Source organism: Monopterus albus, unplaced genomic scaffold (genome assembly GCF_001952655.1).
Source record: "Monopterus albus unplaced genomic scaffold, M_albus_1.0 scaffold233.1, whole genome shotgun sequence".
NCBI classification, from domain to species: domain Eukaryota; kingdom Metazoa; phylum Chordata; class Actinopteri; order Synbranchiformes; family Synbranchidae; genus Monopterus; species Monopterus albus.
The window spans coordinates 217,187-242,734 of NW_018128113.1; the positions used below are offsets into that span (position 1 = coordinate 217,187).

A 25,548-nucleotide genomic window follows, 5' to 3' on the forward strand; every position below is an offset into this window, starting at 1 on the left:
GCTGGGCTAAGGTGTTCGTAGCCATCAACAATCAGATCCTGATGATGACAGCAGCTGGGCGAACCACGGTGACGATCCCTTGGCAGATGGCCCCCTGGAGTTCCTTGGCATAGGTGGGTCTGAGTCCATTGACTTGCTTCATTTCATCGCTGGCTCCCCCGGCTCTCCCCTCGACCCATCGGTGGACATGGATACCAGCAGAGACGAGTTTCCCCCAGCTCAGCAGCACGCTCCTGCTGCCGGTCAGCCTCCAGCCTTCAGGGCTCTGCTCCACAATCTGCCGAAGATCATCAGAAAGGTGGCAGGACCACAAGGGCATTCCTCTACTGCTGGCTGCCCCCACTCCCCCCCATTGGACATGATGGGTGATTTCTACAGGATGGGGCAGTGGAGCAAGAACCCCCCCTGTCTGGCCCGAATTTCCCACCATTCACCCGTTCTTCTGGGACGCCTGGGAGGCTCCGGTCACTCGTTTCGAGACCCTCACTAGAGTGCAGGGAGTGACAGACCTTGGCTTTTCCATCTGTTCCGCTGCGGGAAACAAGCATCTCCTCTACCTTGCTTCCCAAGGCAATGTTCTTCAGTAGGTGGCCCACTCCGCTGCCCCCACGGAACCAGGTCACTGCCCATCTCTTGGACCGCATTCATCAATGTGCATCCCAGGCAGGTGCGGTGATTAACAATGTGGCTCTCGTCTCCACATCCATTTCCTCCCTTGCTGTACAGCCTGGGGCTCTCCCCGCAGAGGCATTGGAGGAAATTGGGAAAGCCATGGCAGCAGTAATGACTCTCTCCTCCATTGCAGCAGTGGCTATGGCATGCATCAAGGTCTGGGCAAGGATGATCCAGTGCAACATGTGGCTGCACATGTCTCAGATGCCGGCGCAGATCTGCAAAAGTTTGCTGGAAGGCCCCATCAGCCCTGATGGACCTTTTGGCTCTCACCTCCAAAAAGCTGTTACTCACCTGTTACATCTGAGATGACTCGCATTATGGGGATAGCAGCACCCTCAGCCACCTCTGTCTGACTGGCGTAGCCCAGGCTGAGATGTCCAGCAGCTACTGCTGTTGTGCGACAGTACGCTCCACCCCAGAGCACTGCACCTCCTCCTCCCCCTCCTCCTCCTGCCATGGTCCTCAGACAGGCTGCCCTGCAGTGTTCCCCAGCTGCTAGGCGTGTAGCCTGCACATGGACAAACCTCACCGCTGAGCCCCCCTAAGGGCAACAGCAGGAAGCAGGAAGTGTGTGAATCACTGGAGATAATCGGACATTCACAGGTCTGTAAAAAGCTCTCTCCAGACAGTCCTTTTTCCTTTGTTTCTGAATCTGCACTGTCTGTTTACACACACGCTTCCCCACCACACAGCTCTCCCCTCACACAGTCTGTGCCATGGGATGCGCTGAATACAAATCATTCTTTCCCCATTGTCACCGCTAACGAAGCTTTGTCCACAACAGTGGACTCAGCAACACTGCCATCATCCCTCTGTGGTCTCCGAACCTCTCATTCATGTGAGTGGTGGTTTTTCTCCCACAAGAAATGCGAATGGTGAAGCTCTGCTTGGGGTGCTCACCTCTTCGCAAGCTGTGGCAGACCTGTTTGCAGCACGTGAGAATGCGCAGTGCGCTCTCTGGTTCTCAATGAGCACTTGAGACGAGCCTCCACTAGGACTGGATGCCTTCGCTCATCATCCTTGGCCCAGAGGTCTCCTTTACATTTTTCCTCCTGTTCCACTGATCTCACATCTCCTCTCACGCATACAGGACATATGGTTACACTTCATCCTGATAGCCCCAGAGCACACAGGCATGACATGGTTTCTGACACTGGTTCAGCTGCTGGCAGGCGAGCCATGGCAGGTCCCCGGGGGTGGGGGCACCCCCCCCCAGCTGGGTTTCAGCAGTTTCCTGGAATAGGGCAGCGCCTTTGGGATTGGCCCCGAACGGGAGCACCTGGAGAGCCTAGGCTTGCTTCCAGTGGTCGTGCATACAATTCAGTGTGTGAGAGCCCTGTCAACAACAGCATCTTACGTGGTGAAATGGTCTGCTTTTCAACAGTGGTGTGTGGAGAGAGCCACAGCCCCCACATCATGTCCACTGGCTCAAGTGTTGATTTTCTTACAGAACCTGGTGGACAGGGCCAGGTTTCTGTCTACTGTGAAAGCTTATGCTACTGCCATTCCATTATGCCATAGGGTTTTGGCGAGAGATCTGTGTTCACACACCTACTGGTGAAATGCTTCCTGAGGGTGTGGGACTGTGTGTCGGATGTGGTAGTCTGCAGCACGGGGGCACCCCAGGGTACAGTGCTTTCCCCCTTTCTGTTCACCCTCTACACCTCGGACTTCAAGTACAACTCCCACCAGTGTCATCTACAAAAGTTCTCAGATGACACTGCTATTGTTGGATGTGTATCTGGGGGGGACAAGGGGGAATACGGGGGGTTGTTACTGACTTTGTGGAGTGGCGTGAGGAAAATCACCTGGTCCTCAACACCAGCAAGACAAAGGAGATGGTGATTGATCCCCGGTGGAAATCACCAGCATCACGCCGGTGAGCTTGCAGAGCTCAGATATTGAGATTGTGGACACCTTTAAATACCTGGGGTCCACCTCAACAATGAACTGGATTGGAGCAACAACACAGATGCCCTGTACAGGAAGGGCATGAGCTGCCTCCACTTGTTGAGGAGACTGAGGTCCTTTGGTGTACGCAGGGCACTCCTTCAGACATTTTATGATTCTGTGGTGGCATCTGCAGTTTTTTATGCTGTTGTGGGCTGGGCAGGAGGTAGCACAGTCAGGGACAGAAAGAGACTCAACAAGCTGGTCAAGAGAGCTGGTTCAGTCCTGGACTGCTCTCTGGATTCCATCGAGGAGGTGGCGGACAGAAGGATGCTGGGAAAACTAACATCCATCATGCATAACCCCTCCCATCCCCTGCACCACACAGTGGTGGCTCTGAACAGTTCTTTAGAACAACAAAACACCATAGGGACCTCCAAGAATCAAATCAAAGGCGCCTAAAAACAAGACAAAACATAGGACTTGAGAGAAATCAAGAACAAGAATATTACTCTCACAATTAGTTCCACAATGGGGAAAACCCCTGTATATCAACAGCAGTAGAGACTAAACAACAGACACCATAAGAACAGCAGAGACCGCAAGGATCCCTGGAAAACAATTCTACAATACCCAAAGACAAGACAGTACAATCATTTCAGAGAAATCAGGAACAAGATATCACTCCCACAATCAATCCTACAGACAGAGCAGTCTGTGGTCAGAGGGGGAGGGGCAGAAGTGTATGCCTTCCTGGCAATGTCAGGTCTGCTTGGTGTTCTGTTCTTTCCGTGTTTTTATGAAGTTCTGTTTTTATGTGTCTGTTATGGTGGTGTCTGTTCTTATGGTTTTATGTTGGCTGTTCTCTATTGCTCCTGTAACACAGAAATTTCCACACTGTGGGATCAATAAAGTACCTACTGTACTCTACTCTAGTCTAGTCTAGTCTAGTCTAGTCTAGTCTACTCTAGTCTAGTCTAGTCTAGTCTAGTCTAGTCTACTCTACTCTACTCTACTCTACTCTACTCTACTCTACTCTAGTCTAGTCTAGTCTAGTCTAGTCTAGTTTAGTCTACTCTAGTCTAGTCTACTCTACTCTAGACAGCAACCTGTGGTGTGCTCAGTGACACCACAGTGGGACCTGCCTCTGGTTTTACACTCGGTCAGGGGATCCCCCTTTGAGCCCATTGCACAGACCTCTCTTAAACACCTTTCACTGAAAACAGCACTCCTCTTAGCCCTGATGTTGGCTAAACGAGTCGGCAATCTGTGCACACTCTTGGTCTCACCAGCGTGTCTCTCTATCTTTGAAGGAGGCAGCTCAGCTGTTTTGAGACCAAACCCTGCATATGCGCCAAAAATAATAGCATCATCTTTTTGATCCAGAGTCATCTCCCTTTCCTCCCCCACACAGAGATGGGTCATAAGAAGAGCTCCACGCCCTCTTCACGGTGTGCGCACTGTCCCATTATGTAGGCTGCACAGCAGCTGTCAGACAAACACAGCAGTTGTTTGTGCATTACAGGGAGCACTCTCTTGGGAAGCCCCTAACTAAGCAGCGGCTGTCCCACTGGTTGTGTGAGGCCATCATACAGGCATATGTGTCAGCGGGGAGAGATCCTCCACCTGGTATCAGCGCTCACTCTACGAGAGCCATTTCATCCTCCACTGCACTCTTCAGAGGCATGGCTGTGGAGGACATTTGCACAGTAGCCTCCTGGGCTTCCCCATGTCCTTTCACTCGCTTCTACCTTCGAGACACATCCGAGTTTTCACTAGTTCACTTGGTTCTGAGTATTCTGCACGATTGGGAGGCTCCCTCTGACGTGGAGCATGAGCGTACACCTGCCACCAGGCGCTGATACTGCATGTGTGTTATTCGCTCGGGCAGTTAGCTGTCAGCTAATGTACTCTTGCTTGGCTATGCTGTCAACGCAAGCTGTTGATGTGTATGTCCTTACTGTACACACACACACTCGCTCTGTGTGCTCTCTGTTGTACTCTTGTTCTCCTCTGCCAGTCCCATCTGCCTGATTGTGGCTGGCTATACCAGCATTATTATGCTTTTGTTCTTCTCCATTCAAAATATTAGTAATAATAAGAGAGAACAGCATCGTAATACGAGCATCTGATTTTTATTATGTGTAGCTAATGTCTGTATGCTCTCACAACTCAAACCGTTATCTGTGCATTTGTCAGGCGCACATGCTCACTGTGTGCCCTTCCATGCACTTCTCTTCCCCTGATTAACAGAATGGCCATTCTGCCTTCTCACAGTGGCAGTCAGATGTTATATGGACATGATTGCACCTGCTTCTCAGTCAAGGCCTGATGCAGGATAGAGGATGTTGTCTTTGGGCTGCTATTGTGGGGTATATTGTCAGGCTGAGATGTTGTTTATAATGCTCTTTGGCAGCGGTGAGCCAATACGGGGCATTGAATACATCCAACTGCGCTTTTATCCCAATAGTGACAGCTCTTAGAGGGCGAAGCCTATACGAAATAGAACCATAGCCCTCTAAACTGGCAGCCCTGCTGTCTCCACCCCCACCAGTTGAAGAAAAAGCACCGGCATAGGGAACCAATCTTAGGTCACGTTGGCATTTATGCCACTACAGCGGGCCTGATTGGGGACAGCCCAGTGCAGGGCACAGGGCATGAAAGAAATCTCTTCAGGGCTGCACATGCGCAAGGGATAAACCCAATAGCAACAGCTCTTAGAGGGCTACGCCTATACTCATAGAAGCTTGGGTTACTGTACGTAACAATTGTTATTAGATGTGGATTGGAGGTTTTTCAAAGAATCCACAAATGTATCTACATCAGCCCCCATATAGCCCTCTAGCTACACAAATCTGTCCATGATATGAGAGCATTTCTTTGAAGTAGCCTGCCTGTATTCTGTTATGGGATTTCTAGGAAAACTTAACCGACTGAAACTAAAGGGCATGCTTGGTATTCATAGAAAATTAATGTCCCAGTGAGACGACATTGAAACGGTGTGAGAAGCTCCACTATTGTTGCTCAAGGAAAGAGTTGCAGATTGGACTGATTTGCATAAAAGACAGCCACCACTTCTTTTATTAAGTTTCCAGTTATTCATGCTTGGAGGAGTTTTGAACATATCTACATATGTAAGCAGGACTCATCTACCGGGGTTGAAACATCCTGGGAGGGTGCATCCCCCGAACGCACCATTATTACAGATCTCCAGACTACCTCTGGGCTGGCCCCTGCACTGTTTGGATGTGTGTGAAATAGATTTCATGTGTGGTTATCAGTCTGTATGACATATGTGTGCACTGAATATTTTCACCCCTGACATTAAACTATGGTGCCAATTTAGAAGCCCCCAACAGTGAAGACCTATACAGCTCTGTGCTGACATCTTGTGCTGTAGTGTTGGTAGCCTGAGGCTGGAATGGAAATACAGACCAGCTTACAGCCTGCAAAGAAAAGTTAGTTTAAACCATTTTTTATGTAGCTGCTCCAGAAAGTATTCAGAATCTGGCACATTTTGCACACTTTGTGTTGTCAGTTTAATTTGAAATGGTTAAAAATGCAATTTTTACCCCATCAAACCAAAGTAAATACATATTTTAAAAAATGTTTCCAAATTAAAAACGGAAATTCTTTATTTGCAAATGCATTCACACCCATTGCCCTGTTCCAGAGCCCCCGTGAAGTCTGCACAAAGTAAGTGGGGTCTGAATTCTGCATATGTACTGTGTAAGTGACTGTGTGTACGTGCAGTTTGGGTACTTGCTTCTCTTATGGAGAGGGGAACTCCAGTACTTCTAGGAGTCAAAACTAGACCAAAAGAAACTGAGCTCATTCCAAATGGCATTTAGAAACCAGCTAACAGGGCTATAAAAGTGTCAGGTCTTGAGAGATGAATTACAGATGCCTTCGTTCCAGTAACCTGCTCTCTTGTCCCTCTGAATAAATGCTGGGAATGGGCTTGTTAGGGTCAATAATGACAGTTTTGCAAGGCAGATTTATTAACAGCAGGCTGCTCCTAGGTCTTGTGTTCTTATGTCTGGCACCATATGTCTGCATCAAAGGCCTTGGGTGACTCCACTCTGAACACCTTTTAACCTGCTTCCATTATAATATTGATGATAATTGGTGCAGCATTTTGCTGCTCTAATTTATACCCACACAACATCCATAAAGATGAATTGCTCTCTAAAGACCTTGACTTAGTTATAACAGTAACAAAGAGTTTTACACAGCAAAAGAATTTCCACCACAGAGGCTCCTGTCATTTCTGGTGACAGTGACCCAGAATGAGAACATCACACGGAGCTGTTTGGGCCGCCTGTGGCTCTCAGGAGGATACCCCGCTCTTGGGTACAGAGACTTCATTCTGTCCAGAACATCTGTTTCAGGGCCAGAGATGATGGATGGCTCCCCAAAAACGATAAAACATGCACACCAAATCTGTGTCAGCTAAGTTTAGCTTTTATGTGAAGCTCTGGATAGGGAGGAGATGGAGGCAGTGGGCCAGGCTGGCTGAACAACTGTTGAGCCAAATGCTTGAATGCAGGTTCACTTGCTTCCAAATTTTGTTCTGAAAGTAATGAAGATCATTTCAAACCCACTCATGTGAAGCCTTGAAAAAGCTCCCCCTCAAGCAGAGATTTTCAGTAAAGATGCTATACCACCAATAAATGGCCTAGTTAGGTTCAACTGTAGTGAATGACTCAGGTTTTAACTTATAGGCAACATGGGCTAGAAAATACAGTCTGTAACTACATATCACTGTAGTTTACCAGTGCTACTGACCTGCCTGGCTAATACCAGTAGGGTGATGAAGAAGATGAAAAGAGACACAGAGCCCATCGTCTTTAGATCCTTCAGGACTCCTGGTCTGTAGGGAGAAAAAATACAATTAGATCATTTGCTTAATCAACACAGCCCCATGAAAGAAAAAAAAAATACAACTACCTACAAAGATTTGATCCCACAAACAGCTACTATTTATGTATCCAAAGACTGATATACTGTGTCTTATTGCTTTGTGCCATTGTTGTTCACTATTAAAACATATCAGCAAGGCACACTGTTGCACTGGGTGACATGTTTTTACACCACCATGAACATGGATGCTGTAGTTTATTTGGAGTTATGCTGAAATAATCATATAATATATACTCAATAGCACATCAAATGTGTATCACCTTGTGGTTAAAAATAGTCTCCAAAAAATACAGTACTTACTCCTTTTTGATTAGCATTTGCTAAAAAATGTCCAGGTGTTTTATGAAAACGCCCAGCATTTAAAAAAAGTGAAACCATATTTTTTTGTGTTTTATGATCCATTTTAAAATAAATACATTTCAACAGGAATAACTGGGTCTGAGAGCCAGTCCAACCATACTAAGAGATGGACTAACACACTGTAATTGTTGACAGTAAGAAAACCACAGACCAAACCAGCCTCATCTGCAAAGGAACATCATGTTTTTTGTTTACACGTTGTTCCCTTTTACTGTTGCCAGTGTCCTGGTTACATGACTGCTTACGTGACTATTCTCATGTTTCTAGCCTTCCTGTTTCAATTCATTTGAACACATTATATAAAAAAACAACTGTATTCTTCAAGAGAACATCATTACTGCTCATTTTAATGTCAGTGTGTGGTCGTTTGTTGAAGTGCCAGCATCAGCATTATTATCCTTTGACAGCTATATTAATTTGACAACACTGAGGCAGACACAATGTTCATAATTTAGCAAACTATGTACTGCATGCAGAACAATTAAATATCTCCCTAGAGTTAGGAAAACATTTAAAATGCTTAAAAATGGTGGTATACCTTGGTGAATTTGTATGTATAAACTTGCTTTTACTGGTGTACTGTACACTGGAGGGTGAAGCCACTTAAAGTAAGTTGACCAAAGTGCAACGAGACAGCAAGGTAATGATGTGTAAATGAATGCTTGTCAAAAAGTGACAGTGATTTATTAGGAAGTCCTTGTCTGTTTCCTTTTTATCCAGCACTGCATAACTATTCTCATTTATAAGTGCCACTGCTTTGGCAACAACTATATACTGAGGTGAGGAACAGAAACAAATAGAGAAATGTGAGTGTGAGAAAACAGAATTTTTCAACTCTCTCTTGATGCCCTGAAAACTTTTGCGTAATGGGATTTTTTCAGCTGTGAAACTCCAGCTGTCAGTCAAATGTGGGAAAATGAATTCAGCTCCATCAACACAAACTGCCTTATCTCATTTTGCCACTCATCAGCCTCCTCTCCAGGGGCTACACTTGATCAACAGTCACATGGGATATAATTACGTCAGCATTAGCCTTTCCCTGAACACCAGGATCCAGTCTCATTAGTCATTTTAACAGGATCTCCTCAAAACTGGTGTGAGCAGGCTGCAGGCTCAGAGGGTGTCAAGCAGCACTGACCTAAAGTGGGTCTATTCATTGCTTTATTATCGTCTAGTAGAGAGAGTATGTGAAAAACACAGTGTGTATGTGTATACTTAAAGCTTTACTCTACTCTTCTCTACAAGTACCTATCCAGGTTATCGGTAGGATACGGTGCTTTGCTAAATCCATCCAGCAGAGAGGCGTGTGTCTGGAGGATGATGATGTTGTAGATCACCAAGGCAACAAGCATCACCACCATCTTCAGCTCATAGTTGATCCTCAGGAACACAGAGCATGACACCAGGCCCAGGATACAGCAGTAGATGAAGTACTGGAGACAAGAAGTGAGTAAAAAAAAAAACTTGGCAACCAAAAATACTTTTCTATAGAAGTGAAGCCTTGTGCTTCTTCAGCAGCAGATAACTTGCTCTTCATGAGAGTTGTATCCTATACAATGTATGTATAAGGCTATGGAAAAGTTGGGCTTTATTTGTTCAGTGTCACAGCTTTCAGTAACAGGACAATGAATAAAAGCTTTGTGCCTTAAGAATTCCCTTAAGAATTGTTTACTTGGCATGGAACATGACAGCTTAACCGATTTAAAAGCTTTACACAAACCTTTCCTTGAGGAATTTTTAAAATTTGAAATAATCGTATGTGAACATGTCTCTGAATGTTACTGTGTACTGTAGATTGTAAAAACGGGTATATCAACTTAAACATGGATTTCAAATTTAGCAGTTTTAGAGAAATAGTAACTCCTTTGAGCTATTTTTAAAAAATCCTGGTGGACATTACTTTACTTTTGACATAGTATTTACTGCCTTGCCAGTGTAGTTTACCTCCCATTATTGAACTATTATTAAACTTACTGGTAGATAAAACTTGTTCTCTCCTGCGTTTTTCTCCAGGCTGTCCCCCAGACTGGCATTAGTTAGATTTCCAGGTGGAGCAGTTGTCAGGTTGTCTTCCATTGATCCTCCAGGATCCTCCACAAAGAACTAACAAACAAAACAGAATGGACAAAGGGCAAAAAGTCTGACCCAACTGTGAACTGTCACAGCAGCCAGAACCCATTTAAAGTATATCTGCTGTATGACGATTTGCCCATAAGACAAGTTACTGACTTTACCAGTCTCTGACTAAAAGCTGAAGGAATAGGCAGAGCTGGATGCAGCTGAGTGTGGTAACACACCCTATTAAGGCTCCATCTACAGTGTTAGGCAATTCATTATTTCCACACTCAAGTGCTTGAATTTTAAGAGAACACAGAAACAGAATGTAAATCTCTCAGGGCGATAAGTGCAACATCCATTCAGCTCCTAGCTGGGGGACCTACAGTATGTGTATGTCTCTCTCTCTCCCCTTGTTTCCTGTTTCTTTCTTGATTGCCAGCTATCAAATAAAGACAAAAAATATTCTTAAAAAATTTAAATCTAGAGTGAGTGTCCATGAAACACGTTTTTTATATAAGCTTTTTATTTGCAAACAAGTATGTCTGTACACATCCTCCTGTGTGAGTCTCAGGTGGCAGAGCACAACATCAGGCTAACAATAAAAGGATAGTCCTTATAATCAGTGACCATTCAGCTGTCTAGGAGTATCAAAGACATTTTGGATGCAAGTACAAAAATAGTTTCCTGGCATTTTGTATATCAGCTTTACTGTTTATCCCTCTGTAAATGTTAGAAGAAATACCTTCAATCAGCAATATACTAACTAAGCATCCTCGGTTCTGTACTGGAAACAAATTCCTTGTGTGTAACCTACTTGGCCAAGGTGATTATGATCTATTTTGATTATTTTTATTCTTCACAATGTAAAACAAATTTTATTTTAGCTTTGCAACTACACCATGAGTTGTGGAGATCAATTTGTGTGTGTGTGGCTAAAGTGATTGATGTATATTTTACATGAAACCCTGTTTATGGAAGTGAACTAAATGGCACTAAATGGTGACAAAAGAAAGCAAAATGATGATCTAATGATTTCATAGTGTTTCATGTAAAATTAATACAGCAGTTATACATTACTGTGATAGTCAGCCTTGCATCCCATTGTACTTTACATTATGCATGTATGATCATCATGTCTCAGTAGGTACAAAGGTTCTTTATTAACCATATATTAGCTCTGTGTACTAATAAATTCAACTTCTATTACACTGTTAATGTTGGAATGTCTCCTGCTGTGGTAATTTGTAATGTCATATATTTTCTTAAAACAAAAGTTACTGTAATGTGTTTAAGTTTTGAATCTTTCAAGGTGACTGAATTTGGCTTTAATGTTGCCCTACTATGTATGTATGACCTACTTAAGTGAAATTAAATAATTAAAAACATCAAAAAATGCCCACTATATTACTGCTGAAACATCTTATATATTAGTGGCAGTACAGTATGTGCACCCATGGACAAATTACATCCACATCACTGTAACTTGCTTCTCACCATATTAAAGATGGCCATCACCAGTATGAGAGCAGTGGTTGTCATGGTGATAACCAATCGTAGCCAGGGGTTATTGGTGACGATGATGCGAGAGGAAGTGGGGAACCAGGTTAGAGAGCAAAAGGACCCCTTATGTCCCTGCTGAGGATGCAAGGAAAAAGAGGGGATGATCACATCAAGAGGTTAAAGATAGAGGCCCAAAGCATACCTCTCTGCTCAACACAAAATGTTAAACTCCTCACTGTTATGGTAGTCCCCCTCACCAGGAGGGTGAGGGAGGACTGAGGTTGGACTCAAGTTTGCAGACCCAGGTGCTAGGGGGAAAAACATGATGGTAGCAGGTAAAGAAAGAGAACACAAAGTATCAAAAGAACATAACATGGGAAAGTACGGTACTTGGATATGTATGATATGTAGTGTAGTGTAAATGAGCGTAGCTCGTAGGTAGTGTGGTAGAGTCAAGCCAAAACGCACAGTGTCTGTCAGCGTAGCATTCTACCAAAATGTACAGTCCGTTAATGTTCCGGCAAAACTTGAGCGTCTGTCAGCGTTATAAATAAGGAGGAGAAGGCAATCATTGGGATGCACCCCAGCTGTGTGCATCGACCAACCAGTTGCTAATTACTGGAATGCAACACAGCTGAGGTGCAGAGCCCACAGGATAGAGAGAGCAGAGGAGAGAAAGACGGAGGAGAGGCAGCGGCTGCCGAGCGGCCCTGACATGAACTGTAAAAACTCTCATTCTACTAGAAAATTGCTGTTCTCTGGGGTCCTGTAGAATAAAAGGGATACTGGTATGGTGGAGGTCATGGTGGAAAGAGTCACATCTGTGCTTTATTGACCTGATCAGCTAGAGAAGTGACAAGATTGCTTTAAGGTGTCATCATGGATATTGTCTGTTCCTATTTGAAATTATAGTCAAGTGGCTGAGTCCTTGGCTTTGTGACACTAGTAGCAACACTTCCTAGAAGAACAAAGCAAAATCTTTACTTCTGATTTTCATCAGGTGCCAGTGTCTGGTTTACAAAATGTCTTTCTTGAGGTCTTATAGATTTTCTGTCCAGTGGTTGCAGTGGTGCTTGCTCTTAGCAAAAACTAAACCCATTTAACTTGAAAAGGTATTTTCCAAAAAATGTATTTGATCATATTAACAATGTAATGCGTTCTCTGACAGATGAATACAGCCTGTCCTTTGACTATGATGTGCCCTATTAATAACTGGCTTACACAAACCCAACCAGACACACAGAGCTAAAGCGCACACACTCAGAGTTTGTTAGTCTCTCATTATTTAATTATGTGCTGTTTCACCAATTACCACAGCAGCTTAAGAACATACTGAGCTATAAAATGATGGTTAGTACAAATGCATCAAACATGACCTCTATCTCTCTGTTCTGAATAAAGATGAGTCTAAAGCTGATATCTGGGTCAGGACAGACCCAAGGTCACTCTCTGCCTTAATTAGAAGTGATCCACTTATTGGATGATAATACTCTCTTGAGTAGGAAAAGGAAAGAAGATGAGTTTGTAAGGGAGAAATCAATTTTGATTGTCTATAAAAACTTGCAATAGATGTGGCAGCTGTAGCTGCTTGGAAATAACACCCATCCATCCACTCGTGGAAAATTTAGCACCTTTACAGTGAAACAACATGATCTGAAAAATATAATTCCTATGAAGGAGAATGGAAAGTTGCAGACTGACTTGACCACCAGATCAAAAACAGAAGCCAACACTCAAACAGTAATTACCATATTGATAACCTTAAAATGAGACAGGAAACAATAGGTTATATGTGTCAAGGCCACTCAGTGGCCGCTGCCTCTCCTCCGTCTTTCTCTCCTCTGCTCTCTCTATCCTGTGGGCTCTGCACCTCAGCTGTGTTGCATTCCAGTAATTAGCGACTGGTTTGTCGCTGCACACAGCTGGGGTGCATCCCGATGATTACCTTCTCCTCCTTATATAAACCTCTGGCAAACGCTCCGTCTTGGCCGGAACATTAACATAGTAACGCGGACTGTACATGTTGGTAGAATGCTACGCTGACAGACACTGTGCGTTTTGGCTTGACTCTACCACACTACCTACGAGCTACACTCATTTACACTACACTACATATCCTACATATCCAAGTACCGTACTTTCTCATGTTATGTTCTTTTGATACTTTGTGTTCTCTTTCTTTACTTGCTATCGTCATGTTTTTCCCCCTAGCACCTGGGTCTGCACACTTGAGTCCAACCTCAGTCCTCCCTCACCCTCCTGGTGAGGGGGGCTACCATAACAATATGTCCAAATCTGGCAAATACCAATAAAAAAAACAAAAAACTAAATCAAAACAACAAAATACATAAAACATTATATGAGCTGTGCAAATGGAATTTTCCACAGAGGTTTTAAAGTGAAAAAAGAAGTTAATTGCCAAGTAAGTTATGAAAGGTCAAAGTTTTATTTTATGAAAGTATAGCACTACAATACAAAATGTCCAGAAGGTAAGTCTGACTTGCTTCCTACTAGCTCTATAATTTCCACAGTCATGAGAGGAGTTCTGTAGAAAATGCATAAAAATTATGTATTGGAACAATAAAAGTCAGATAGTGCTGCATACTGCTGTAAATGTATAGTTATGAATTGTTTGTGTGTGTGTGTGTGTGTGTGTGTGTGTTTCTTTTCAGGCTGCTCAAGTAGATATCTCATATTTACTGTAGTTTCTTATTTCATGATAGAGCATATCTAATAGATACAGTATGTATTAGGATATATTGCATGTGATAGGTTCTTGTTTGTAAAAGCTAAAGTTACAGGAGAATCGTGCTTGTAAAGTGAATATACACATTTTGATGGATGAATAATTAAATTGCAGTTAATTCTACAGGAAATTAAAAAAAGATTTTAAAAAAGACACTGGCAGGCAAAAATGCATTATAAAAGTAGAAGTTACAGTTTTAAATATTGTACTTTCCATATTCTACATGCAGCTGTGTGTGTGTGTGTATTTACTGATAAAACCATGCAAACCAACCAGAATGTGACCAGCAAAGCAAAGGAGCAGGATCAAAGCCAACAGCAAGAATGCCAGGCTAAAGGAGATCCCCAGCACACCAGTTCTGCAACACACACACACACACACACACACACACACACACATTACTCTAAACCCTCTTGGCCCTCTGCAGTCCCCCTATAAATATAATGAAGGTCCTAATGTATTGTACCTCAGACCCACCACAGTGGATCGTACAGTAGCCCAGTCTATGTCCGTCATAATGAAGTTATGTTCATGCATTCATTTTTCCAAGTATGTCTGATTTAAGGATCCCTGCCATAAAACAGATGATGTCACGTCTAAATGTGTGGAATGATAAGAAAAAAGATAAAGAGAGTGAGCGAGAGGTGAATTAGAAAATCAATGGCCTCTCAGATGCTGAATTACACCTTTGGCTCCCAAGAGCAGTAAATTAGCATGACTGTGAACTGCTCTCCTCACCACTAACGAGGCACCACGCTTTGATTCACCTGATCTATCATCACTAGCAGACACGGTGCCCTTTCATTTCAATGTGCTTTTTAGCACTCTGCTTCTTGCGCCCCTGCCTCGTTGATTTCAGGGTGGTCCTGTGGATGAGACAGCTGGTGACAAACAGCTGGACTTTGCTGATGCTATGGGGGAGTGGGCTCTGTACTGTAGATCTTGTAAGACGTGCATACTTACTTGGGCAAGACGAGGAATTGCACAATGAATATACAGCAGAATATGAGGCAGGCGCAGGTGACATAGTACTTGAAGGCTGGCAATGTTGTGGATCTGTACTGTTGAGAGAAGATAAGGCAGGAAATTGAAAACTTGGGTACAGCATTATGAGGCTGTGTAATGTAGCAGGAGCAAAAGATGCCAGAGTAAAGTCAGAATTAATATAAAAATATACCAGACCTCAATGTGAAATATAAAAAGTATGATACACACAAATCAACCTATACATGTTGTAGCATACATACAGTATAGTGGACAACCTATGTCCTACATATGGCAGATCATATTGATACTGATACATAATGTATCATTTTCCATGGATTTGTTCCCCCAGTGAACAGTGCTGGCTGGTGTTCTGTATGCATTTGCCTACCTCTTTCTCCAGAGCCTTGTTATGAAAGAACAATGAGATCCTCTGGATGTCCTCAGACTTGAGCCACTGTCTGGAAACACAAGTGAGACAGTCAGATTCAGACAGTACAGAGGACCAGGCTGGTGTCTAAAAAAGGCAAGATCCCTACAGATCTATGAAACATGCAAAGATAAGGCCTCTTTTGTCAGTGGATCAAACCAGAGAGCTTTTTCTTGTTTCATGAATAACCATATAGATGTTAATATGGAATTTTAACTGAAAACACTGCATGCTTGGGAAAGATCACAAGGTTGTTGCAATATTTTTAAAGGCATGCAATGTAAAATACCAAGAACAGCTGTAATATAGAGTACAAACTTGGACTGTATATGGCATTGCACAGAATAAGTAGATTTCTGTGCTACATGCATCTGTGGCACTTTTGCCCTTTATGTTTTTTGACTGACTGACTGATATGGTAAATTGAGAAGGTTTGATAACTCATCACAATGGCTTATTTTATAATACTACAGCAGCTTTAGCTCCTGAAGATGCTTTAAATGGGGCCTTGGTGTCCCTTCTCCTCTCCTACCTTTACCTGAAATGACTGATTTGTAGCAGTGAAAAATGACAGAAGCAGGTTGTGCTGCAGACATGATGCTTACTTCTGTGAGTTGATGCCATCGATGGTGCGAATCATTCGCTCATTGAGTTCCTCCTCAAACCTCTTCCTCTGAGATTTGGACCTACATTTGGAGAGAAGGAAGGACAGATTTTAACACACAACTGTCCATTATACAGTAAGTGATGACAGTTTTTAAAGACAAAGTGATATATTGCTCCTAGCTCACCTTTCTCGTCTCTGAAAGTGGTACTGCCCCATTGGAACGTCCTGAAACAAGGGTCGCACCATAAATAATTCTGACTGTAAGGAGCTGAAGAGCTGAAAATATCTGTGTGTGAGACAGAGAGAGACAGAGACTGCTGCATTGTACTTACAGTAGTGTTGATCTTGCCATTGTCTCTTGTCATGCTGTCTCGATGGTGGAGGTTGGCAAAGGGTTTGGCTGCTCCCCAGGATTCCAGGTATCGGGTCATTCTGACAGATGCCCTCATCTTCTCATCCTCATCCACAGAGGGACGAGATCGCACACTCAGCAAAGGGCTGTGCCTCTCAGTCTGTGGAAAATCAACAGGAACAGACAAGTGATCTTAACCTTATGTTGTCAGTTGTTGATTTTGATGACGGTTACTACAAAACTGTGAAAACTTCTTAAACATTGTGCTATGCATCTTGACGCCCACTGATACTTAGGTGAACAAAATACTATGTCCTGAAAAAGAAGATGAAGAGTAGCTAGTCCACAGTTTAACAACAGGTGAAAAATTCTAGCTGGTTTGGGGCAGATGTGGCTCACAGGGTCAAGCAGCTTGTCTTCTGAATGGGGGGCTGGCGGTTTTATCTCCAGTTTCTTCAGTCCAAAGGATGAAGTGTCCTTGGGCAAGAGACTGAACCCCATGTTGTCGCCAGTGGCCGTCCCATCAGTGTGTGAGTGAATGGGTGAATAAGCAAATTGAAGGTGAATCCCAATTCTATTTTATTGATCCTTGATCCTCATTTGACCCAGAAGTCGTTCCAGTCCATCATGATGAAAGATGTCCCAAAGCTCTTAATTTTGCTCTGAGTAGGAAGGACAGAGGAGCGAGGAAGCTTCCTAGAGGAGCTATAACCAAGGATACATGAGTGCAGCTTTCACAGAAGTTTGTTACAGATTGACACCCTCCTTTGTTGGAAATCAGTTTGTGTTTGGATGTTTCACCTGAAGGAGCTGAGGAAAAGACATCTCAGATGTTTCTGATCAGGATAATCTTAAATATATTCAGAAAAGACACTTCACTCTGCAACTTTGTAATCCAGATTTTTACACATCTGCTGTTGTTACCACTCAGTGAGTGTAAAGTAAAAAGGACCAGGTGCTTTGGGAACTGTGGACAGCTCTTGACATCTGTGACCTACCTGTAAATGCTTTTAGATACTTAAAACAGTTCTAGTCAAGAATTTTATGCTGAGTGCTTCTCTCTTACAAGCAGCACTGTACTACTGATGGAAACATTGCCCTGCATAAAACCATACAGCAGTACAAATTCAAATCATCTTTTTTTCCAACATTTTTATCAAGAGGGAAAAATATTTCATGTCTGTTATGCATGGAATCTGGGCCGATGACAAACCTCACTCCTGGTGATTTAGTTTAACTGCTGATAGAGACAGGCACTGATCAAACAGGACACAAAAGCCTATAAGAGTTTAAACAGACACTGTCCATAATGGCTGCATCATCTTCCTGCAGGTGCAACTTTGACAGTGATAATCAATGACAGTGATAGATGGCATAATACCCCCCGTGATGCATGATCTATATTTGGCCTTGATCCAGTTAGGGCTTCATGAAAATGTCATCAGGCACCCACAATATCTGATAGGATATTGAAAAGCTAGTTCCACTAAAGTAAATGAAGGTCACAGAGCAGCATCTTATGTTATTTTGTAGAGACCTTCTATAAGGCAATAACATTATGTTATGAGAAGAAAATTACCACATTAAAAAACACCCAGAAGCTCAGGTTAGACCTACAACTGCTGGTTTAGTTAATTAGTGTAAGGGTGCATGGAGCCAGAGTAAATTAGGTCCCTCTACTCAAGTGTTGCTTCACAGCCTCCATAAAACAGAGACTATAAAAATCTGAAAAAATGTTAATTGAAGAACATGCGAACAAGGTAAGCATTAAACTCCCATGAGACATTTTGCAGAGAACAGAAGTATTTAAAAAGAGGTATTTAAAAAGCAGCTTGTATAAAAAACAGATATAAAATAACTTCTCCTTTCAAAACAACTCAGCAGAACATAAATATTTTGCCCACTGATAAAATGTATTGAAGTATGTTTTCTTGAGAGAAGATGTCAGTTGAGATATTGTACGGGAGCTGACTTCTACACTCAGACAAAACATGCTTCATCATTTACATTAACTACTCACATGAGTGCTAGGTGAATGTTCTTTCAGTTCACTGAACATATGATAAAATTATACATTATTTGGTTTATAGGTTTTTCTTAAAAATTCTGAAGCTTATGCAGAACCTGGAGTTGTGAATTTGCACTCTGAGAACTAGGGGAGTTTTTAAAGTGATATGAATCTTTTAGGGGAAAGCTACCAACCCTTAGTCAAGCTTTCTGGAGAAGAATCAGAAGGTGAAAAAAGCAGAATAAAGGAGTCAAACATTCACATTTAGAGAAATCAATGCTGATAAGACACCATGGCTCTCTGTGTCAGTGATGGTATTTCCAAAAGATCCACTGTGAAAGACATGCACCATTTCACTGAGAACCTCAAGGTCTATGAATTAAGTAGACGAAGGAGGCAAAAGGAAGATCTTACTGCAGATATTTAAGGGGGTGGGTGTATCATAGCCAAGTTATGGAAGGATTAGGAAGGCTGTTAAGCACAGCTTTTCATTTGCCAAGCCAAAAACCACTGAACATGGAAAGGATGCCAACAGAATTTTCTATATAGAGATGTTCTCGGCAGAAAGTTCACAGAAGAGGCGGATCTCTCAAATGTCCTTAACCAGCCTTTTACGTCCTGGTTTGGCAGGAGGAGCTGCACAGTGCTTCAGTCCACTCACAATGGCTCATGCAGCTAAAAATATTTCACTTCAAACATAATCTTCTCTGAGTAGCGTAACACCTGATGAGATGCTGTTCATTTGTGGACATTCTATAACCAATTCTCTGTATGCTTATTTTATTTTATTACACAACATGCTCAAATGTTTAGCTGCACTGTGTTTTTGGCAGATTGATAAGGTGGTGTGATGTTTTTTGTGTGCACACCTGACCATCACAAATAGTTTTAGGCAGAGTTGCTGTCCATGGTTCTGAAAATAGTCCCCTTGTAGTTTTGTACTGAACTACAGGATACTACAGGTCAGCCATTCATGTTCCCAGAGGATGAGTCCTCCTAACTTTCTTGATCCTCTAACTTTTAAATTGATTAAATTGAGTTCTGTGGCTCATAGCGCAATATCATTGACAACAGATGGATGAATGGCATAGAGTGCCTCATGAGGATAAATTCTACTGAGGTTGGTTATTTATGGTCCCCCAAAGATAAACTGTAACAAGTTTGATCATCAGATCAGAATTTGAACTAGTGCATACTTAGGATTATGACAAAAGCACCTGAAAAATTAATGACATTAATTAGTGCTGTAAGAATACTATCATGCTAAACTAATGCGGTGAACATCAACGTCATCAGTCATTGTGAGCATGTTAGCATAATGATGTTAGATTGAGCTCCAAGGACCAGTTCATTGAAGTTGCTCCCTGGAGTTGTTCATTGGTAGAGGGGAGGGGGTTTTCAAGATGGCGCCGTTGTGTTTGGCCTGCCGCTGGCTCCTCCTGCTTGTATACTGTTTTTGTGTCTTTGTAACCACTACTGTCGTCCCTGCTTTGATATGTGATCACCAAACGCTCCTGGAAATATGCAATTCTATGTTCAGTTGTCCGAATAGACATCGTTTTTACCAATTCAAGGTGCTTCCACCCCTGCCTATCTCGATACCTTAATTTCTTCGACGCCCGGATGGTTTTCCTTCCTGGGCTCCCCGGCGGCGACGACGTGGAAGAAGGTCCGGAACCCGCAGTAGGCTTAAATCCTGCCTAACATCGCCGATGCAGACTATGAAGTTAAGGCCATGGAGCCTTCACCCCTCAGGTTGGTTTGTGGTCGAAAGCTATTGATTTCTCCAAACTATTGGCCCTGACACGGACCCCCCATGTCCTTACTCCTGGCTGGTGAGACACTCTGATCGACGGTCTTCTCTGGTGAATCTTCGGCCTGTGGACCGGACCGACTCATCTCAGGATAAGCTAAGCCTGCTCCGCTTTGCTCTTCTTAATGTTAGGTCTCTTAATAATAAGACGTTTATTCTTAATGATTTTATTACGACCTATGATATGGATGTATTTCTGGTCACCGAAACCTGGCTGAAGCAAGAAGAAAACCGTTGTTTCTCTGAACCTTTACCCCCGATTGTCTATTTTTCATCGCTCCTCGCCTTACTGGGAGAGGTGGTGGCCTAGCATCGGTTTTTAAACATATTCTGAAATGTCGCCTTCTTCCGGTCAAAGTCTATTCTAGCTTTGAGGTCCTAACTTTTACTTTAACTCTCCGCTATCCCATTCTATGTGCAGTCATATACTGTCCTCCCAAATCCAAAGACTTCATTAATGACTTTGGGGACTTCCTATCAACGCCTGTTCCACAATTTGACTACTTTTTTGATCTGTGGGGATTTTAACATTCATGTTTGCTCCCCCACTCATCACCTAGGAGGAATGCTTGATCTGGTCATTTCTCAAGGCCTGACTGTCTCTATCAGTGATGTCTAACCTAGCCATTTCCGACCATTTCGTCATCCGTTTTGAGGTCCAAGAAGCAGACCCCATTCCTCGTCCGACTGCCCCGGCCCAGAGTCGCAGGATTATCACATCCTCTACACCATCGGACTTTGCAGTGGCCTTTTTGGCCTCGAATTTATATTCTTTAGGAATATGTCATCTCTGCCTCCAGTGACTCTCCTTGCTGCATTCGACTCTACCTGTCTCCAGATTATGGACTCTATTGCCCCGGCCAGGAGAAAAAGAATTAGAAACTACTCAGACCCCTGGCTCAATGACACTACTCATGCCTATTGGAGACGCTGCAGACAGGCAGAGCGCAAATGGAGGAAGGACGGTCTATAAGCCTCCCAAGGTATTTTGACAGCCGTCAGGCTTATCAGAGAGCTGTGAACGGCGCTAAGGCTCAATATTTATCAGTCATTTTGAAAAATAGGCATCAGCCGATAGTGTTGTTTAAAACTATTAATGCTGTTATTAATCCCTCTAGTGCTGTACCTGTTGAAGCCTCGAATACTATTTGCAATGACTTTTTAATGTACTTCAGTGAGAAAATTTGGACCATTAGACAGAGCGCCCCGTTTTCTTCACCTTATACTCTACCTGTGGCTCTTTCCTCCCATACTTTCACCTCGTTTGCCCAGGTGTCCATTGCCCAACTTAAAAAATGTGTGCTCCAGCTTAAACCCGCTTCTTCCCCTCTAGACTCACTCCCTGGGAGGATTTTTAAAGAAGTCATTGACACTCTGCTCCTCTAGTAGTGGTTATCTCCATTAACTCCTGCCTGAGCTTGGGCTTAGTTTCTGCACCCCTTAAGCATGTGGTAATTAGACCATTGCTTAAAAAGCCCAACCTCAATTCGACCGTATTAGGAAATTTTCATTCAATATCTCTTCTGCATTAGCCCTTGATGCTGGATACCCAGTCATTCTAGCCTTGATGGACCTATCGGCCGCCTTTGACACAGTAGACCACTCTATTCTACTTGCAAAGCTTGAGCACCTCTTTTGCCTGGGAGGTGAGGTTTTAAATTGGTTTAAGTCATATCTTACCAACAAAACCTATTCGGTCATCATCGGCGACTATTCTTCCAACACAGCTCCTCTGACCTAAGGCATCCCACAAGGCTCCATTCTGGCTCCTCTGCTCTTTTCCTTATATTTGTCACCACTTGCCGCTATCATATCTAGGCATAATTTTTCCTTCCATTTTTATGCTGACGATTTTCAAATTTACATGCCTTTGGTACAACCTGAATCAGGCTCGTTTGCTTCACTGCAGAACTGTGTGTGCAAGGTTAAGATTTGGTAAGCTCAAAATCTCTTCTATTTAAATGAAGAGAAAACTGAATACATTCTTATTAGCTCTGCCCCAGCTGTGGTCACATCCAACTTAGGCACTTCTGTAAAAAATTTGGGTGTCATATTTGATACAAATTTTAACTTTGATAAGCAGATTAGGTCTGTGGTAAAAACTAGCTTTTACCAACTGAGATTGTAGGCCAAGGTAAAACCATTCCTGTCTCCTGCGGATATAGAGAAAGCCATTCACACTTTTGTAACCTCCCGGCTTGACTACTGTAACGCCCTGTATGCCGGCTTGCCCCAGTCAGCCTTGGCTAGGCTCCAACTGGTGCAAAATGCGGCTGCCCGTCTGCTCACAAACACTCGTTGGCAGGCCCATATCACCCCAGTCTCTCCATTGGTTGCCGGTAAAATGGAGAGTGGAGTTCAGGATCCTGCTTTATGTGTTTAAAGCCATGCACAACCTTGCCCCCTTGTATTTATCGGACCTCCTGTCCAGATATGTCCCTCGCAGAACTCTACGGTTGTCAGGTCATCTCGCCCTTGTGGTTCCCTCTTTTCACTATAAGAAATGGGGAGGTCACGCTTTTACCGTGCATGGCCCTAGACTGTGGAACTCTCTACCCCTAGATGTTCACGCTGAAACAGAGCTAGGAGCTTTCAAGTCAGCTCTAAAAACTTATTTTTTTTAAACAAGCTTTTAATGTTTATTCTGTTTTATCTGTCTTGTAGGCCATTGTTTTTTAGTCTGCTCCCACGGCAGTATGCTGGACAGAAGTGCGCTATATGTCTAGGAGTGCTTGTGTCTGTCTTATGTTTATCTATTGCTTGTGTAAGACTTTGTTTTTAATTTTATTGCTGTTGCACTTTGCGCTCTTTGAGTTGGAAAGTGCATTATAAATACATTTTATTATTATTATTATTATTTAGCTTAAGATGTTGGGCGATTTTCTGACAGGAAATACACGCAGCATTTTTTTCTGTGAAGTGATAGGAGGTCTTTCAGTTTTCCAAGTTAATGATAGTAAATGGACAAAATAAGAACACATTAGCACCAATGAATCACCATAGAGTTGAATAAAGAAACAAACAAACAAAAACATAAATCTCATATTTCCATGCTGTTTTCTACATTGTTTTCACTGTTTCACTGTTGATGATTGACTGACACTTTGGTTGTGGCCCCCTCTTCTGCAATGATTTAATGGCACCATCTGAAAACATAGTGCCCCAGTTGTTTATCTTGAGGAACCGGCTCCCAATAGTCACATAATGCTAATGGGTGGAAAACTGCATTATTGTAATTCACATTTTTTAGCAGTTTTTTTTTCAAATTTGATTATAGTTTGAGTTAGGTTATACCCATGCACCTAGTGTCAGGATTGGCGCATTAAGCTGCCGATAATGTCGTGGTGAACTCAATTAAAGTGCCAGACAAGGATACATAAAACAAATCTCTCTTTAATAAGAGCACAGACACAGAACAAAAACGAAGCAAGACACGGTGTAAACACAAAACGCACTTACACGTCAATTATACAGTCCAGGGTCAGAGCCAGCAACCACACAAACACACAAAGGAATCCAAAGTTCGTTGTCCAAAAGAGAAATCTGAATTCATACACCGTAGGCAGTACGAAACAAGGGGGCAAGGCAGAACAGAATTGTCAAAGTACACGATCCGGGTCAAAACAGGAAACACCAAAACCAAAAAACGCTGTTGAGTCAGAGCTGGAGTCTAGAACAATCTGGCAAGTGACTGGTGGGGGAAGGCTGCTTATAATGTGGTGAAAACAGGTGCAAACAATCGGGAGCCAGTGAAACTAATGTGAATGATGTAAATGGTAAATGGATTGTATTTTATATAGCGCGTTCTCACAGTGTGTTGCACTGGCCAAAGCGCTTTACAGAAGATCATACACCATTCACCCATTCACACACAACATTCACACACCGATGACGACAGGCTGCCACACACCGGCGCGAGTCAAGCCACTGGGAGCAATTCGGGGTTCAGTGTCTTGCTCAGGGACACTTAGGCATGCGGGGAGACTGGGAGTCGAACCACCAACTTGCTGGTCAGGAGACAACTGCCCTACCATAGTTCTTTACATGTAAGTAAAAAGAGCGAAACTGTGGTGAAGCAAAAACAGGAAGCAATGTCAAAATAAAAGCACGACAGGAAGCAAACAGAACCGAATCATGACACCTAGAAAGTTAGAATTTATTGCATTAGGATGGCTGTGGACCAGGAGGTGGAATGGTCATCTCCCCATTGGAAGGTTGGTGGTTCAATCCCCAGTCCATGTTTTGAAGTGACATTGCACCTCTAGTTGCCCCTGGTGACTGACAGTGCCACCATCAGTAAGAATGAATGAATGAATACATACATACTGTACATACATACACACACACACATACACACATAAATAAATAAATAAATAAATGAGAGTGTAAAGAGAGTACAGAAACCGGCAGCTACGGCCAGTTTATAAAAGCAAGTCCAGACCAATTTTTCAAAGAAGTGATGCTACCTGCTAAAAACTAAACAAGCGAAAAGGTACTCGTTATCCACAGACTCCCCCACCCTCAGCTCTCTCTAGTGTTAGAGTCATCTCTTTAACCTTGTTTTGAGACTATGTGCTTGAATGTAAAGAACTATGGTAGCATCTGACCTTGGGGTTGATGACCAGGTAGGTGACCACCCCATGTTCTTTCAGGTACAGGTCACGACTCTGTCCATCACCAGGCTCCACTTTGTAGGAGCCCTTCAAATGTTCCAGCGTCACTGAAGAGATGTGGACTCTCCTGGAAATGAGACAAGAAGAGATAAGTGGACAGATGATGAGAGGTTAAGAGCTTGCATAATTGTGCCATTAACAGCTCTATCAAACACATTATTCACTTTGCAGCCTCACAGCTACACCATCCTGCAATTGTCCCTTTTCAGGTCTGTTTATTGCCCTTGCAAACAGAAATGAAGATATGTTTTTTTTTCAGCTGGCATATTTTTCAGATGCCTTTCATAGGCATAAGTGGAGACAAACCATTAGCAGCCCAGTGAGACAATATGGTGGCAGTGGAGAGCTTATTTTCAGTGTAGTACACACATGAGCACCAGCCAATTTTTGTGCTTGTTACAGAAGGCAGACCTAATGGCCACATAACACATGTAGAGCTGACTGAACAGAGCTGACTGTTCATGTCTGTGTATGCAATTCCTGATATAAAACAAGTACTGTATGTATGTATACATATATATACATATAT

General features: G+C 43.0%; 1 protein-coding gene across 3 annotated transcripts in view; it reads right to left on the reverse strand.

Annotated features, from left to right (window-relative positions):
• adcy2b (adenylate cyclase 2b (brain)) overlaps window positions 1-25,548 on the reverse strand; it is a 67,704-nt gene that overhangs the window by 5,964 nt on the left and 36,192 nt on the right. For all 3 annotated transcript variants that reach the window (XM_020620153.1, XM_020620154.1, XM_020620152.1), the window contains 11 exons: window positions 24,954-25,086; window positions 16,506-16,685; window positions 16,358-16,398; window positions 16,172-16,252; window positions 15,528-15,597; window positions 15,116-15,213; window positions 14,426-14,510; window positions 11,401-11,541; window positions 9,823-9,951; window positions 9,097-9,281; window positions 7,354-7,438 (listed from right to left, as the gene is read on the reverse strand). In XM_020620153.1, the coding sequence (XP_020475809.1) occupies window positions 7,354-7,438; window positions 9,097-9,281; window positions 9,823-9,951; window positions 11,401-11,541; window positions 14,426-14,510; window positions 15,116-15,213; window positions 15,528-15,597; window positions 16,172-16,252; window positions 16,358-16,398; window positions 16,506-16,685; window positions 24,954-25,086 (1,228 nt within the window). The remainder of the gene's footprint in view (window positions 1-7,353; window positions 7,439-9,096; window positions 9,282-9,822; window positions 9,952-11,400; window positions 11,542-14,425; window positions 14,511-15,115; window positions 15,214-15,527; window positions 15,598-16,171; window positions 16,253-16,357; window positions 16,399-16,505; window positions 16,686-24,953; window positions 25,087-25,548) is intronic.